The following is a 16941-nucleotide window of genomic DNA, read 5'->3' as shown; positions in this document are numbered from 1 at the left end:
ACTTTAAAATTTTACTGAAAATGTTTACTTTTATATATGTGAGAATATATGACTCCTAAAGGGCATCACTAGTGTCATGGATAAACAAGTTTAACAAACTTATTTTCTTGTACTTTAAAAACTAAATTTTTATTTTAAAAAACCCAAGGGGCACCTGGGTAGCTCAGTTGGTTAAGTGTCCAACTTCACCTCAGATCATGATCTTGCGGTTTGTGGGTTCAAGCCCTGCATCGGGCTCTGTGCTGACAGCTCAGAGCCTGGAGCCTGCTTTGGATTCTGTGTCTCCGTCTCTCTCTACCCCTCCCCTGCACGTGCTCTGTCTCTCTGTCTCTCTGTCTCTATCTCAAAACTAAATAAACATTAAAAAAAAACAAAAACAAAAACAAAACAACCCAAGTAGTTCTGAAGTTCTACATGACATCTAAAGAGAATAATTTGTTGGGGCACCTGGGTGGCTTAGTTGGTTGAGTGTCCAACTGGCTCAGGTCACGACCTCACAGTTCATGAGTTCAAGCCCCACACTAGGCTATGTGCTGATAGTTTAAAGCCTGGAACCTGCTTCAGATTCTGTGTCTCCCTCTCTCTCTGTCCCTCCTCTGCTCATGCTCTGTCACTCTCCCTCAAAAATAAACATTAAAAACATTTTTTTAAGTTTAAAGAAAATAATTTGTTTTCTTGAACATATTTTTCTTAGGAATTGAGGTATATTTTCCATGATGTCTTACATAAATTATGGATTGGTTCAATCTATGGAAAGGTTGTTAAGCAAAAGAAAACCTCCCCTTTTATCTGTTCCATTTATCCAATTAAAAACAAACCACACGTTTGGGATACTTACTTCCTTGAATAGGAAATAGTTCCTGTGTTTTTCCATCTTCCTTTTTAACTATATAGAGAGGGAAACATGGCTCTAGGGTTGAGAAGTTAAGTAGGTTGAGGACTTGATGGGAGAAGGAAACACTGGGCAAGAGAAGGACACACATCTACCATCAATACAACTTCTATGTTATCTTTCCACCATCTACCATCTTAGGATATCTTTCAGTTGCTGTTTCTCCTTTAAAAATTTTTTAATTTATTCATTTATTTTAAATTTATTTACTTATTTTAAGAGAGAGAGAGTATGAGTGAGAGCAGGAAAGGGACAGAGAGAGAGGGAGACAACAGAGCCTGATGTGGGGCTCGATCCCACAAACCTTGAGCTCATGACCTGAGCGAAAATCAAGAGTTGGACACTTAACCAACTGAACCACCCAGGCACTCCTGCTGTTGCTCCTTTTACAGCTGCTTTTGATACTCATTTTTATCAGGAGGGCTACCCCCAATGCCCTAGTACAATACTATGTGCAACAAGTTGGTCCAACAAGGCACTCACTCAAAAAGATAAAATTGAACTTCCGTGTGACTTACCTAGGGAAGGCTCTGCTCTTGAAGCATTTCTACAGGTAATAGGTGAAAGGTGTCTGCATATATTTTTGGAACCAAAAATTTGAATATACGGTATCAAAGCTGTTCTGTTTAGAAAACGTATAAAGACAGTTGCACATTCTCTGAGATTTTTAATTTCTCTCAGTCTTTGCCATATTAGAACCTTGAAGTTACAATCTTCATCTCTACAGTGATCATCCTAATGGTTCACTAGGTCCCACTGCCTATCTTTAATCCTGACTGAATCTGCTTCCTTTTCCCCTTCATCACTCAATTTTGGATTAGGCTCTCATGATCTCTTGCCAGTGCCACACTGGTTTCCATGTTTATTAATTCCCTTCTTCTCAATTCATTCTTTATAGTATCAGCTGAGTTACCTAATTTGAACCTCCTATGCTTAAACTCTTCCAATGATTTCTAGGATAGGTCCAGACTCTTAGCATAGCATGCTAACCTGTCTGTGATGTAATCCCATCTGGATCATCTGGGTTCTTCTGGGCCATTTCTCTTCATACTTTCCCGTAGTATCCCAAACTCTACTCCAATCTGATATCCTCCCATCCCCTTGGAAAAGCATCCTCTCAGGCCTCTACAGGGCCTAATACCTACTCATATTTTAAGACAATGAAGAAAGTTCTCTCAAAAGGAGAAATGATCTCTGACTCAATTAAAGTGGATTAGGTATCTTTGCCATGTACTTCTGTAATACACTGGACTTTCACTCTGCCATAACACTTATAAACTGTACTATAATTTTCTCCAAATCATCTATGAGCAACTTGAAGGTGGGGCTGTGTTTTTTATTTTCTACTATGGTACTTGTTACAATTACATATTAGGTGTTCAAAACGTATTTTGGGGCAACTGGGTGGCTCGGTCAGTTAAGCGTCTCACTTCAGCTCAGGTCATGATCTCACGGTTTGTGAGTTCGAGCCCTGCATGGGGCTCTGTGATGACAGCTCAGAGACTGGAGCCTGTGTCTTCCTTTCTCTCTGCCCCTCCCCCACTCATGCTGTCTCTCTCAAAAATAAATAAACATAAAAAAAATAAAAACAAAAAACAAAATATATTTTGATGCCCTTCTGAAAAAGGAATTTTCTGGTCACAATGGAAACTGCATTTTTTTGCAGTTTCTCTCATGCCTTCAGTCCAATCACTTTCCTTTCCAATCTATCCTGCATACCTGTCAGTCCAAACTTCTTCAAATTACTGTCAAGGTCCTTCCTTACTAAGAAAATTTGATCTCCTTATTGTCTATGACAGCAAGTCTAGACATCTGGGTCTGGCTTTTAAAAGATGTTTGGAACTACTTCTGCCTAATTTCCAGTCCCTATTCTCCCTTATCTCTGGTCACTTCAAATACTCTGCCTTTATTTTTCCTATTGAAATCCCACCCATCCTTTTAAGACCTTGCTTAGCAATCATTTCCTCACAAAAGTCTTCTTTTGCTCTTCAAACACGTATTGAGCATACAGTTTACCACTAATTTGGTGACTTACATGTCATCTTCTTTGGATGTAACTATTTCTTGTGTAGGCCTTCCCTCCACCACAAGATGGTTTAAGTTCCTGGGGGGAAGGAATAAGATCATACTTTTTTGTATCTAGTAACGGTGATTCAATTTAAAAAAAGTGAATATTATAACAATAAAATGAAAGCTGTCCAAATGTAGAATTGAATTTGAAAAACCCTAGAGAATAAAGAGGAAGACTCATCATTAGGATTAAAAAGAAAGATTAATCACTAGCTTAAGTTAGTCACTCGCAGAGGATGTAAACTAGGAAGATGGATCAGATAGGTGTAGGTGTAAATGAAAATAATTTTACTTGTGATAAGTCCTTATTAAAAGTTTCAGTAGGCCATTATTACACATTTTTCTCAAGCCAACGTATTCATATGTTCTCTAAGGACATTTAGTTATCACCCTGAATGTTCTGCAGAGAATTGCAGCAGTGCCTGCAACATTATATTGTAAGGTTGTGCATGCAAATCTATTATCCTTAAGATATTATTTATGGTGACAACAGAACCTCCTAGAATAGGCTATGCTTCTCCTGAAGCAAAAACTCCCTTGGCATCTACATAAGACAGGGCCAACACTCTTTTGCTCTATTTTTTGGGTAATATTTTAATTAATTAATTAATTAATTAATTCTATTATTTATTTATTTATTTTGAGAAACAGAGAGCATGAACATGGGAGAGTCAGAGAGAGGGAGAGAGAGAATCCCAAGTAGGCTCCATGCTGTCAGCACAGAGCCCGACACAGGGCTCAATCCCATAAACCATGAGATCATGACCTGAGCTGAAATCAAGAGTCAGCCACTTAACTGACTGTGCCACCCAGGTGTCCCAATTTTTTAATTTTTTTAAAGTAATCTCTATTTGGGGCTTGTACTCACCTCCCAAGACCAAGGCTCACATGGCTCTACTGAGCCAACCACACGCCCAAATCTAGCACTCTTTTAAAACATGCTTGTCCCTGTTCCGGACACTTAGCTAATACACTGGATTCACCTAGAATCAAAAACAATGTGTTGCCTTCAAAAACTCATATTGCATTTTAACAAGGACTTATAAAAATTCAAGGATCTGAGAAGATTACTTGATGATGTTTAGCACAAACACAATGTTAGGCCAATAGAGATGTTTTGGTACCTGCTAGGTTTTCAGTAACTGCAAATTGCTTCATGTATGTCCCAGGCTATTCTATTTAACCACTGGGCCATTTTCACTTCTATTTTTGAATTCTCTTGGCATAATCAGAGGTTGAAAACTGTGTTTCAAAGCAAAATGCAAAATACATTAGAATCTCAAACCAGTTCTGTGGCTTTGGACAATATATTTAACTTCTTTAGCAACAACTTTTTAAAAATGGAGACAATATGTATTTTGTAGGATTACTATGGGAATTGTCAACCTATGTAGAAAAACTACCACTGTGCCTGGCAAATAAAAAGTATGCAACTATTATTCTAACGTTAGATAATTGTTTATGTTATCATGCTGAGTAATGACAGTCATATTAGGACATTTACTACTCTGGTACAAAACACCTAAAATATCACACTAATAGTCATAATTTCTGGTGACCTCATAAAAATCAAAAGATACAATTATTGTTGTCATTAATATGATCTTTAATAAATGGAATAATGCACCATTTTACAGCAAGCCTTTTTTAAACCTAAAGAACTGTCTTAAAATCTCCTTCTCCAATGTCTCTGTAGCAATACAATCTTTTTATTTAGGTTTATATATATCAAAGCATTTACATACAATTATTCATAAAAAACTCTTTAGTGGCTTAATGTCAGCTTTCATAGTGGCATCCATAGATAATACAAAAGAAAAGTGATTTGCTTTATTTCATACTCACACTGATCCATCAAACACAACTTATACAGCATAGCAAGGTCTCAGACGGCTTTTACAAAAGCAAAATAACTGAAAGTAATTTTTCATAAATTCATATGATATTCTATCTGTAATGTAAGAGCAAAACACACCAACAAAAGATACCCGTTAACAAGAAAGAGGGTTCTGAGGAATTGCCAATATTTTTTAGCCTTTCTTATTCCAGAAAAGCATCCTCAGAAATGAATACTCTGTAGCTTATGTTTCTCCTGTCCATTCAGAAAAAGCATGGCAGCTACACATCTCCATGTTTCAGCTACTACAACACCCTAAGAGTTAGTGTACTTTACAATTATCCACTTATCTTTATTTGAAAAATTATCAACAGAAAATTAAGGATGATTCCAGCTTATACAAACACTTATACAATATAATTTCCATGGAAACATGACAAGGCATACAAAAACTTTAAATAAATAAATGTGATGAGAAAAAGAAAAGCCACAGAAGCCAAGCAATTCAATTTTAACTGGAACCTATCTTTGAATTGCATCTTTTAGTAACTTAGTTTTATTATTAAGCTTCTTTAAAAATATGTTTCCCTATCATACACAAGAGAATTGGTAATAAGGTGGAGAGCCTGAGACAAGAGACTGGTTACAAATAACTTCACTGCTAGGATTTTAAGTATACAGCGTATCAATTTGGAGCTTGAACATTTGTTTCTGACAAAGTGATAAATAGCTTACCATAGGTTACCTTCTTAAAACCATCCAAACTATTACTAAAACTATAAACTCATTATTTCACTTTTAGAAGACAGTTTTATAATGTTAAATTACCTCAAGAAAATTTTATCTCAGAGGAACTATTTTACTAAGTTCTCCCATTAAAAAACAAAGCAAAATTAAATGATTTGTCCCATCATGTATAACCATTTGCCCAAAGAAGAGAAATGGTCTTAAGATGGTGTTTCAGCTCTAAGGCCTAAATATGCTGCAACATGTAGCCAATTAGTTGAGTCATTTCCCTCTATTCAGTAATTATAGAACGGGGCAAGTTTTTATGATTAATGAAATCTGATGTTATGTCTATTAAAATTAAGTCAAATCATAAGATGAAACATTAAAGGAACTGTGTGTGCAACAAACACTTTAAATATTCAACTGGACTAATTGCTTGTTTGCTACCAATTAAAGTTTCTCATGTGCAAAGGGATGAAAAGGGCCCTGAGTTTTTAAGTAATGTTAGGTCTACAGTGTGCGTCTAAAACATGAAGATGTTTCTGAAATCTAAAAGTACAAATAAAATGAAAAAAAATCTATATGTTGCCTTTTGAAACATTTTTAAGAAGTTGTTTAAAATCCAGTAATTTGCTTAAAAATTCAATGATGAACTGGATGCCCTAGTGATATGATTTATGTCTAAAGATTCCTTCTCTCTTACCCAAATGTTAGAATCTGGGTTGCAAATTAAGTTTAAAAATGAATGTCACTACAATCAGTAGTAGCATTATGAACATCATACTAATAATAACAGAATTGAAATTTTTAAGATCTGATAAGATTTGGGGCACAATTTTAATATACAGCATAAAATCTGAATTATTTTCAAATGTATCAGTCATGAGATAAAATCCTAAATTTTGCTTTATATGCACACTCAATTTTAGCCAGCCACTTAAAAGTTAAATGAAAATTGTTATAGTCCAGTTTATGTTGCAAAATAATAAGTATTTCAAAAGTGGTCTGCAGAAATGTTCATGGATAATACCTAATTATTATAAGGTTTGTTTTTGAAAGTTAATCTTGCATTTTGTGTTTAATATTTGATACAAAGAAATATGTAAAATGTTGTGGCTCAATCATAATGCTAAGCTTGCTGCAATATAGGTTAAAATTCTTAATGGCAAAATTACATACAATTCTGTATGCATGGCTTTTTAGTTGTAACTAATGAGAATATAAAACTGTAAAACTCCGCGATAGAAAATGTTAGATAATATAAACTTAAGTACTGATTTTCTGACAATCTGATGGTTGGATCCATTGTCAAACGGTACATCCTAATTCTTAATTCTATTCTACTGAACTATTACTTAACTGAAGTAATGAATTTGAATAGAACATAAAATATAATTTTAGGTGTTCTTAAGCATAAATAGTTCTAAAAATAGGGCTGAGAAGAAAATACTAAGGGAGCCAAAGTAATTTTGTCTGAAGAACTGGCTTAGATGTTGAGAAGCCTGAAGCATACTGAAGAATAACAATAGTGGAGAAGATAACAACTCACTTTTTTTTTTTACTGCTGGAGAAGAGAAATGCTTTTAAAACAAAACAGGAGGGAAGCAGAATAGACATGAAGAAAATTTTCCTGATACAGAAGATTGCAAATCAGATAACCAAGAGACAGAGTAAGTCAGAAAGAGGTGATTGAACGAAAGTAATGGGTAGGTGCACCAGAGCACCCTGAGATTTCCTCTTTTCTTCTATGTTAGTTTAATCTGAGAAGCTATAGAAAAGCCTTATTTTGATAACATTTGTGTAACTAGCTCAAACAGTGATTTGCCAGACTTACTAAATCAAAGAATATATTTAAGAGTAGATCAGGTAGTTTTGGCTAAAGTTTGCATCGTTCAGAATCTACAAATTAAAATGCAATTTTATCTGCTGAAGAGCAAACTGACAGCAAAAGGTATATTTAGAAACATCTCGGTCTGAAAAAAAAAACTCCTGGGGTGTATGTGGGAGTGTGACACAATTTCTGGAATAACAGGTCTAGATAATCAACTTACATGTGTACAGATTCTAACAAGTTAGCTTGGAAGTTAAAGTAACAGAGAAAGCAATCCGTGAATAGTTACACAATCACCTGCACATAACTGGTCGTTAAGTTCAACATAAATTTATAAAAGGTTGTATAGAAATACAATGTAATCTCAAGTTCTAGGAGCTAACTCCAATAAAATATTCATTTCCATAAATATAAAAAAAGAAACAAAAACTGTATTGACGTATTTTTCCATAGCAAATGAGTATGAAGAGAGGTTTATAGAGAATGTAAAATTCAGTAAATAACTGCAGTCTACCAGGTATTCCATTTGGCTTTAGATACCAAACTTGAAAATATTTTAAATAAAAATACTTGTCAAATTTTGTGACAATTCCCACTGAAACACGTAACTGCTTGTGTGTTCTTACCTTTCTTTAGTTATTTTCACATTCAGAACCAATGTATATTTTCTGGAATAAGTGTGTACATATAAGGAAGTTATTGAAGCTCCTTCATAAGAAAGATATTGTCCTTGTATCCTTCCTACATCTTCCTCAATTAGTTTTCTGGATTAATAAAATTTTCACTATAAGCAGAAATTTTCAAGATGAAGTCAAATGATTGATAACACTTAGAGTCCACGTTAAATTAATTCCTTCAAATCAAGTATGGAATCAATTTAGGGGAAAGTCTCTGTTCCTACAAGCCACCTTCACTTTTCCCTTAAAATTTGCTTTACCTTTATTTCTGCAATGTAAGAATATTAGGAGTGAAGAAAAGTGAAACAATTTTAAGAATCATGATGGCAGATGTGGGATTGAATTTTATCTTGAATTAATAATTATTTCTCAAGCAATAGTCAGTATAGACATGTCTACATGTTTTATGTTTGCCTAACTTCTAAAGGCATTAAGGTATCTGGTTTGGCTTATATACAAGCCACAACTGTATTGGAGTGTTGTAACTGAATTTCTTACAAAATGTCAGTATATTACACATCCTTCCATACAGTGTGTAGGCAGTGTGGTGTGGATGAAAGAGATGTGGAGAGGTAAACCCCAGGTTAAAATCCAGCTTTCTCTATTACTAGGATGTGGAACTTGGGCAAATTACTTAGCTTCTCTTAGTTTCAGTTTTCTCAATCTGTAAAGTGGGAATATTAACTATAATCCTAAAATTGTTGCTATGAAGATTACAAGAGATTGTGTATATATACCCCAGCATTCAGTATATAATAAATTGTATTATTTAATTCCTGTGCCTTCACATAACATTTTGCACTGATGTTTTCCCAACCAAATTATGAATTTAAAAAGGGGGAACAATGTTAGGATTCATAATTAAATCATTTTTGTTTAAACACAATTCAAATCAAGTTCTTTCAATGACTTGGTTCTGATACACAATTAGGATAGTTAAGGGATTAATATTAGACTTTGGTTATCAATTACAATGCTTTTGAGGTTGTAAAACCAGCAAAATGAATTTTAATATTTATTCATTAAATATTTTATTTCATTATTTCATTCAATATTTTATTCAAAAGCACCCAAATGCTTTTCTACAGGCAAAATTTTGTGATAGCAGTTAAATATTAGCTTCAAGAAACATTTATTATTAGATGAATAAAGTTACCAAGTATTTTAAGTAATTTTGCCTGCTTGTAGATTATAGATTCTGAATCAGTCTGATATATGATTTAATTTAAAATTTATTAAAATGATCTACTTTCTACTTCTATTTTTTTCAGAGTCTACTAAAAAAACTAGGGAAAGAAAATTATTTGTTTTAAATATGCTTGCATGAAATGGGAAACTTATAAGGATTCTTCTAATTTGGTATATAAATTTTTGAAAGCATTTTATTAGTCAACATCAAAAAAAAAATGCTAGAAAAATTAAAACCAACTAGCCTAAACACAAAGCAGAATGTAAGATAACTCTTCTTCTGTCAGGAAAAGATGATCAGGTCTAACTGATGTTAGACCTCCAATGGTTATTTATCCTCAATGCTTTCAATTGGAGAAGGAATATAATTTACTTTGACTCAAAGATATCCTACAAATGTTTGAAAATAATATTCTGAAATGCAGTTCAAAGACATTTAAAGGCAAGAGAACTAAGTGAAAATTTGGTGGGAAAGATATAATTTGTTTCACAGACAGAAGAATAACTGTATCAGAAGACTGAAAAATATGTTAAAGATCTGAATCAACAGAAGGGCCAATAAAACATAAAAGGTGGAAGTCCTGGGCACTAGAAAAATAGAATAAATGTTAAGTGATGTAACATCTAACTCAAAGGATCATAGCAGATGGCAAAAAAAAAAAAAAAAAAAAAAAAAAAAAAGGTGGCTTATATAGTAAGTCATAAATATTTTGGACAGAAAATTGGGAAATTTAGGTTGTCTTTAGCTAAATGAAGATAGAAGAATATGAGTGAGAAAATATTGTTCAAGAGATAAAAACCTAAAAGCAAGAATATGGGGATTTGTGTTTTCCTCTTAGCTTTTTAACCTCCCATAGAAATCTTAGATCTTAAATAATGTCTATATAGAGAATTTGGAAAAATTAAGTGAGATCATCACTGTTTGCAAATTGATAGAAAATAATCTGTGCTTATAAAAAAAAAGTCCCTTATTTGACATAAAGTGCTTTATTTAAAAAAAAAAAACATGCTGAGGTGTTTAGAGATAGTTATCAGTAATGAAAGAAGCAAAGGAAGCTTTTAAAAAGACAATATGATTTGAAGGATATATAACATGTTATCACTAAAAGGTATATTCTATTATAATGTAAATAATAAATGCTTCTCACATATCAAAGATCATATGAAAAACTGGCAAAAAGAGAAATTATGAAAATAGGATTAGTGAAGAAACAGTTATGAAAAAAGAGGTAAGCCTCAGTCTGCTCAAAAATGATAGGTTTGGCAGCAATCCTTCCTTCCACATGGATGTGGCATGCCAGATGAATGATTTTTCCACACAGTGTTTTAGGTCATGGGAAGAGGACTCATTTTCAGATAAAGTCACCAGGCTTTGCTTAGGAAGGGAATAAAAAGATATTACCAGTTCAAAACTACAAATTATTTTTGAAGTTATTTTAAATGGGAAATGTAATTTTATTTGAGTGAAAGATGGCCTATTCAGAAAATGAAGGCTATAGCATTATGTAGTCTTAACCATCTACCTACTTAAAAAAATTCCATATAAGTATAGCTCTTATACTTCATAGCTCTATAAGTTTTCTGATAAAAATGTGCTTCTTAAATAAATGAATATGGAACATGAACATACATACAAAAAATAAAATAAAATGAAAAAAGGCTAATATTTGACTTTGTCTACTTTGTTCTATGCTCTCTTATGAACTTCCAAAAACCAGAACCAAATATGTTTGTTAAAATGCCTGGAAAGAAACATTTAGGACTTGGAAAGTTAAAATAAATGGCATTTCAAATTAGGTTTTGGTAGTTCCTTCTCTAGAGCCCTTTGAGACAATGTTTCTGCATTCTCCATTAGGAGAGAGAAAGCAAGAAATCAGGTAGCTGCTTTCTCTTGTGCAAAATTCACTGTCATAGAACTGACCTGCCAAAAGTATGGGGGGTGGGGCAGAAAAATGTACTCATGGAAGAATGTGTGCTCTGTTAGGAAGAGAACTTATAAGAAAGCTTATTTGTGGACTATAGACTATTGCACGTTCAAACAAAACACAAGAGAAAAGAATGTCCAACAGATAATATGTTCACAACAGTTCAACATATAAACTAGCTTGGGCCCAGAAATAAAACATGGATACCAGACACCACTGCAGTCAAACCTGTCTTAATTTGCTTCTGTTTTAATGACCTTTAGAAACTGGTCCAAACTGATTATCAGCAATACATTGTTTTTGCTTTTTTTCTTAAAAAAATATTTTGAGACCACTTTTGATACACACACATATAATTCTGTGGTCATAACAGACAAATATAACTTTAAGGAGACTACACAAAAGTGCAAAACTTAAAAAAAAACAAAATTAAAAAATATGGAAGCATAAGCTAAATTTTTCTGCATAGCTGAAATCTATTTAAAGCAAGTCCTGTTGCAGGGGTGAGAGGGGATACTGACAGGAAGATAAAGCAGTTTTAATGTCTTCTGCACATTTAAATGATGCAAAAAATAATTTCACTCCATAGGCTTGAAAATATTTCACAGACAGTTCATTCCTATATCTTTAGACACCATGGTAGTAGCAGTGCCTCCTTCTGCAAGGTAAACTGCGGTGCTGGATTTGGAATGAACTGCCCTGTCACTGCCATTGTTGTTGACCTCACAGTCCAGAGGTTCAGTGGAGATGACCCAGGTGGAGGGGCGCCACCGCTTAAGAGAATAGGGAGTTTTCACACGTTTCTTGATCTTTTCACCAGATCCTGATTTGCCATCTTGTGTTGATTCACCTACTGGAAATAAAGGTACAGAAAAATAAACTATATATAAAGAAACAAATAATAAAAACTTAGGGTTGTAACTTAAGAACAGAATAGACTAATTATCTACAGGAGATTTTAATAGATATTACTTGAAATTCATGATGCCAGGTAATTATTCTCTAGGCAAAACTTAACCAACTTATTTTGAGACTCTTCAAGTCCAAAGTTTTTATAACTGGTTGAATTATTATATAAGGACAAGGAAAAACAGAGGAGAAAATGAAAACTTCTCAGCTGTATTCTCAAATCCTTTGGTTATTGGTAGTGATCCTAACTTGGCAAATGCATTTAATCACTCTACTTAATGTTCAAAGCAGATCAAACTTTATTTTTAATTTTTAATTTTTTGAGAGAGAGAGAGAATATGTGTGAGTGAGCGGGGGATGGGCAGAGAGAGAAAGAGACAGAATCCTAAGGAGGTTCTAAGGGCAGAGCCCCACATGGGGCTCCAACCCACGAACTGTGAGATCATGACCTGAGCCAAAATCAAGAGTCAAACACTTAACAGACTGAGCCACCCCAAAAAAGATAAAATTTTAAAGGCACCTGGCATATAATATTTTCAGAAGAATGACACAAATACTATAATACAAATTTTCTAGTAATTCCCCCTTCCCACACTGACAAGACATTTTATTGATATGAAGCCCTGCCACAGGGTGTGTCAAATGATCTATGATACAAGCCACTCAAGCAAAGGGCTAGATTCTACTGATTTTTTTTAAATTTTGTTTTAATGTTTATTATTTATTCTTGAGAAAGGGAGAGCATGAGTGGGAGAGGGGCAGAGACAGAGGGAGACACAGAATCTGAAGCAGGCTCCAGGCTCTGAGCTGTCAGCACAGAGCCCAATGCAGGGCTTGAACTCGTGAACCACGAGACATGACCTTAGCTGAAGTGGGATGCTCAACCGACTGAGCTACCCAGGCACCCCTTTACTGATTAATTTTTTAAGTAAGCTCTATGCCCAGCATGAGGCTTGAACTCATGACCCTAAAATCAAGTTGCATGTTCCACTGACTGAGTCAGCCAGGTGCCCCTCTATTGATTAATTTTTTTTTAACTTTTTTAACGTTTTATTTATTTTTGAGAGAGACAGAGACAGAGTGTGAGTGGGGGAGGGGCAGAGAGAGAGGCAGTTACAGAATGTGAAGCTGGCTCCAGGCTCCAAGCTATCAGCACAGAGCCCGATGCAGGGCTCGAACTCACGAACCGTGAAATCATGACCTGAGCCGAAGTCGGACGCTTAACCGACGGAGCCACCCAGGCGCCCCACTACTGATTAATTTTTGAGACCTAAATCCCTTCAGCCCATTTGGTAGTCCTTGGCAACAACCATATAATATGACTTTGAGTTTTTTCATAAAGTGCTGTCAGTCTAAAACATAAATTGTTTTGTATAATGATGACTATTAAAGATTTTGGTGTGCTCTCCTGTCTTGTTGTAACCTCTTTATAGCCAGAAACCAAGTATCAAGTTATTTGTTTAGATTTCTAGGGGACCCAACGACACAATGCTGTAGGCATGTAGGAGGCTCAACATGTAACTCTTGAAAAAGATGACACTAAAAAAACACAAAAAAACAAAAAACAAGCACAAGTTTGTTTTTTTTTTATAGTGACTTTTTCTGAATTTTCTCTGGACTTCTCAGATTTATTAAGTTTAGTCTGATAACATCTACGTGTGTCTAAAACAGATGTTAATATACTCAACAAACTGTTTCAAAAGTTCTACTGGCATCATTCTACCTGGAGCTTTTTTTTTTTTTAATGTTTATTTATTTTTGAGAGAGAGAGAGAGAGAGAGAAACAGAGCATAAGCAGGGGAGGGGAAGAGAGAGAGGGAGACAAAGGATCTGAAGCGGGCTCTGTGCTGACAGCAGACAGCCTGATGCAGGGCTCAAACTCACAAACTGTGAGATTATGACCTGAGCCGAAGTCAGACATTTAACTGACTGAGCCACCCAGGTGCCTGTTACCTGAAGCTTCTAAACTTGTATTTACTTAATCTCAACCATTCACAACAAGTATGTAAACTGCGTTATAAACCAGGAGCTATATAAGGTATGTATTAAGTTGGTAATTAATTATTTTGACTATTGTGACATTGACTATTTCATTATCAGCAACAAAAAACTACTTTTTTTCTTTACAATAGTCTGATCACTTTTGAGGTTCAACCAAGTAGTTTATTTTATTTCCAAAAGTGGTAAAAATAAGTAATTGCTAGTTGAAACACATTTTAATTTTATCTAATTAATTATTTAAATGGTCCCAAAAGACAAGCAGGAGAGATTAAATGATCCCTGCACTTACACTGCAAACTGCTGCCATCAAGAACGTTTGTGGCTGAAAGATCCAGAGAATTAGGCCTCTGTGCTTTTCTGGGCTTTGATGGTCCAGGATCCGCTACTGTGCTTGAAACACCCTGCGTAAGATCATCTTGCTCTGAACATGGATTACTGTTGTTGTTATTGGAATTAGTTCGGCCACCTTCCAGTGGCCGTTCCCTCCTATCCACAAGACGATCCAGAACACCTTCATCATGGCCAGCCTGTTGCTCTCGTCTCAGTAAAGGTTCATGCTCATCAGGACTGGAATTAATATTCAGCCGGGTATCCTCACCAATGAATTGATTCTGCAGCATTTCTTGGCCCCTATGTGCCACTGTGTTGGTTGTCTGGCCATTTGGTACTGTCCCATTAACATACTGGGTAGCGGCAGTGTGGGAGTTAACACTGTGGTTTCGACCTGCCACACCATTCATTGTGACCGTCACCACATGAGGTTCTGCAGCGTTGATTGTATTCATCTTGGCAACTCCAGTTTCTACTTGTTTCAAGTTTGATTTGTGCTTGCTGCCAAATTTCAGCCGGGGCTCCTTGGTTGAATTTTTGGTGTTTAAAGGCAAACTAGTAGGTCTCTTAGGAAGATTCTGTTGCTTGGGCAGAGGATAGATCTGAGTGGGTGGAACATCAGGAATTAAACATGCTTGGCCATTTGCAGCTTGAGTGAAGTCCTGCTGTCCAGTCACTTCTACTGCAAGTTTTATGAGTGGGTAAAGCAAGCTGGAACTGGTACTGCTCAGTGGGTCTGGTCCACTGAACTGTTTAAGAGAATGCTCCATGAGATTCTCATCAGAACTTTCCTTGAGGTTCTTATCAACTTCTTTTGGGTCCAGCTTGTTGGTCTCCAAGTCTTCTTCTGTCAGTTGTAAGCAGACAGGGGTTGGCCCAATTGGTTGTGAAACATTTGTGGCATGCAGATTTGTTTCATCTGAGTATGGCATCTCAGATATAGTGGTCATGCCAGTGCTTGGAGTGAGGCCAGTGGTGTTTGTGGTTGTTGTATTGGTGGACAGGCTGGTGACGCTTGTTTCAGGGCTGGGGATTCGAGCTTGTGCTTGCTGTCGTTCATAGTTAATTGAATTTCGGTTCTTTTCCCCTATAGTCAAAGGTGTGCTAGACATTGAATGCTCAGAGGAAATATTCTTCACAATGCTGTCAGTATGATGGATAGAGTCTTCAATGTATGAGGAAGAAGAATAATCAGGATAAGGGCCAATCTTTGGCACGCGCCTATTGTGTGACAGGTTGCTTAAAGAAAGAAAAAAAGTGCCACATTGAGAATGTAAATTTATGACAAACTGACCCTCCAAGTTTAAGACCTCTGATTTTAAAGTATAAAATGCTCTTCATTTTATTCCTAACCCATATTATTCTAGAAGTTATTTTAAAATTCTGATCGCATAATCAAGTATCAATTAATAACTTGCTAAATGATAGTTTTATATTATTTAAGACTACTGAAAAACTTATGTCGATCTAGATATGATTTTCATAGATGTTCATTACTTTGATTTATAGGACTTAATTTAAAAATGTCCCCTATAGTTTTGTAACACTACCAAATATATTTTTATGAATTGTATTCTTGCACAACCGGACAAAGTTTCATGACAGGAGGAGCCATGGTGTATATTTCTTTTGTACTCCTACAATCCTAGATACATCATTGTGGCTACTCAACAAATACATTACCAGTTAAGTTCCAATGGCCAAATGGTATAAAGAATATAAGCGTTTAGGTTGTTCTAAAGTGCTTCCATTAAGAGGCAGTCTAGCAATAGAATGTATCTTCCTGGGGGTAAACTGAGCCATATCAATGAAAGTCCTACAGCCTAAGAGTATAATGCAAAGTGAGACAGATAAAGGAACAACAATTCAGAACTGCTCTCCAGTTCTTCACAGCCATCAACACCCGCTGACAGGGATGGTTTTTGAGCATTACACTGTAACTTATTTAGGTTATTTAAAATAAAAGCCAGGACTAGCTTTAATTAAACAATGGCAACATTAATAGATACAAAATGTTATAGGAGAAAAGCAGCAGCTAAAGGAAAAGAGGTGCTATAAAGAAAGACTAATAAAGTTATGAGGGGAATGACAGGAAGGTGAAGAACAAAAAAGCAGCTGTACTGCACAAGGAAAGGACGTCTGGGTAAGGTTCAAAATAATGAAACCTAGAGTAGAATGACTATGGGATGAACCATGATTTAGGGGAAACTATTTAGAAGTGACTGGACATGAGAAACAGCATGTAAAGCATAGAACCAAAGGACTGTGGGGGGCAAAAAATGGGCAATACAAGGAGGGGGGAGTAGCATCAAGGATTTCTTCTTACCATTCAGGAAAAGTTCAAAAGCACTTAAAAATAAAAGCAACTGACTCTTGAGAGAGGTACAAGTAACATGCTAGAGTATAAAGAAAATACAGAGATCAGGGAAGACAGAAGTAGAAGACTATCCCCAGGTATGCATAGAGTGAGAAAATTTATATTTAGAATTGCTAGTTTTTACCTTCCTTGGCTTGCTGATACATAAGGAATAAGGGTTCACATGCTGAAGCTA

The 16941-nt window shown here is 35.3% G+C and overlaps 1 protein-coding gene across 1 annotated transcript in view; it reads right to left on the bottom strand.

Annotated features, from left to right (window-relative positions):
- Nucleotides 1-4547: 4547 nt before the first annotated feature.
- Nucleotides 4548-16941, bottom strand: part of BMPR2 (bone morphogenetic protein receptor type 2) — a 201911-nt gene continuing 189517 nt past the window's right edge. Inside the window, exons 12-13 of the mRNA XM_043577513.1 lie at nucleotides 14349-15628; nucleotides 4548-12002 (exon numbers count right to left, since the gene is read on the bottom strand). Of these exons, the coding sequence (XP_043433448.1) occupies nucleotides 11752-12002; nucleotides 14349-15628 (1531 nt within the window). The 3' untranslated portion in view covers nucleotides 4548-11751. The remainder of the gene's footprint in view (nucleotides 12003-14348; nucleotides 15629-16941) is intronic.

The sequence above is a fragment of the Prionailurus bengalensis genome, chromosome C1 (assembly GCF_016509475.1).
Source record: "Prionailurus bengalensis isolate Pbe53 chromosome C1, Fcat_Pben_1.1_paternal_pri, whole genome shotgun sequence".
NCBI classification, from domain to species: domain Eukaryota; kingdom Metazoa; phylum Chordata; class Mammalia; order Carnivora; family Felidae; genus Prionailurus; species Prionailurus bengalensis.
This window is presented reverse-complemented; position numbering and strand designations above follow the sequence as displayed.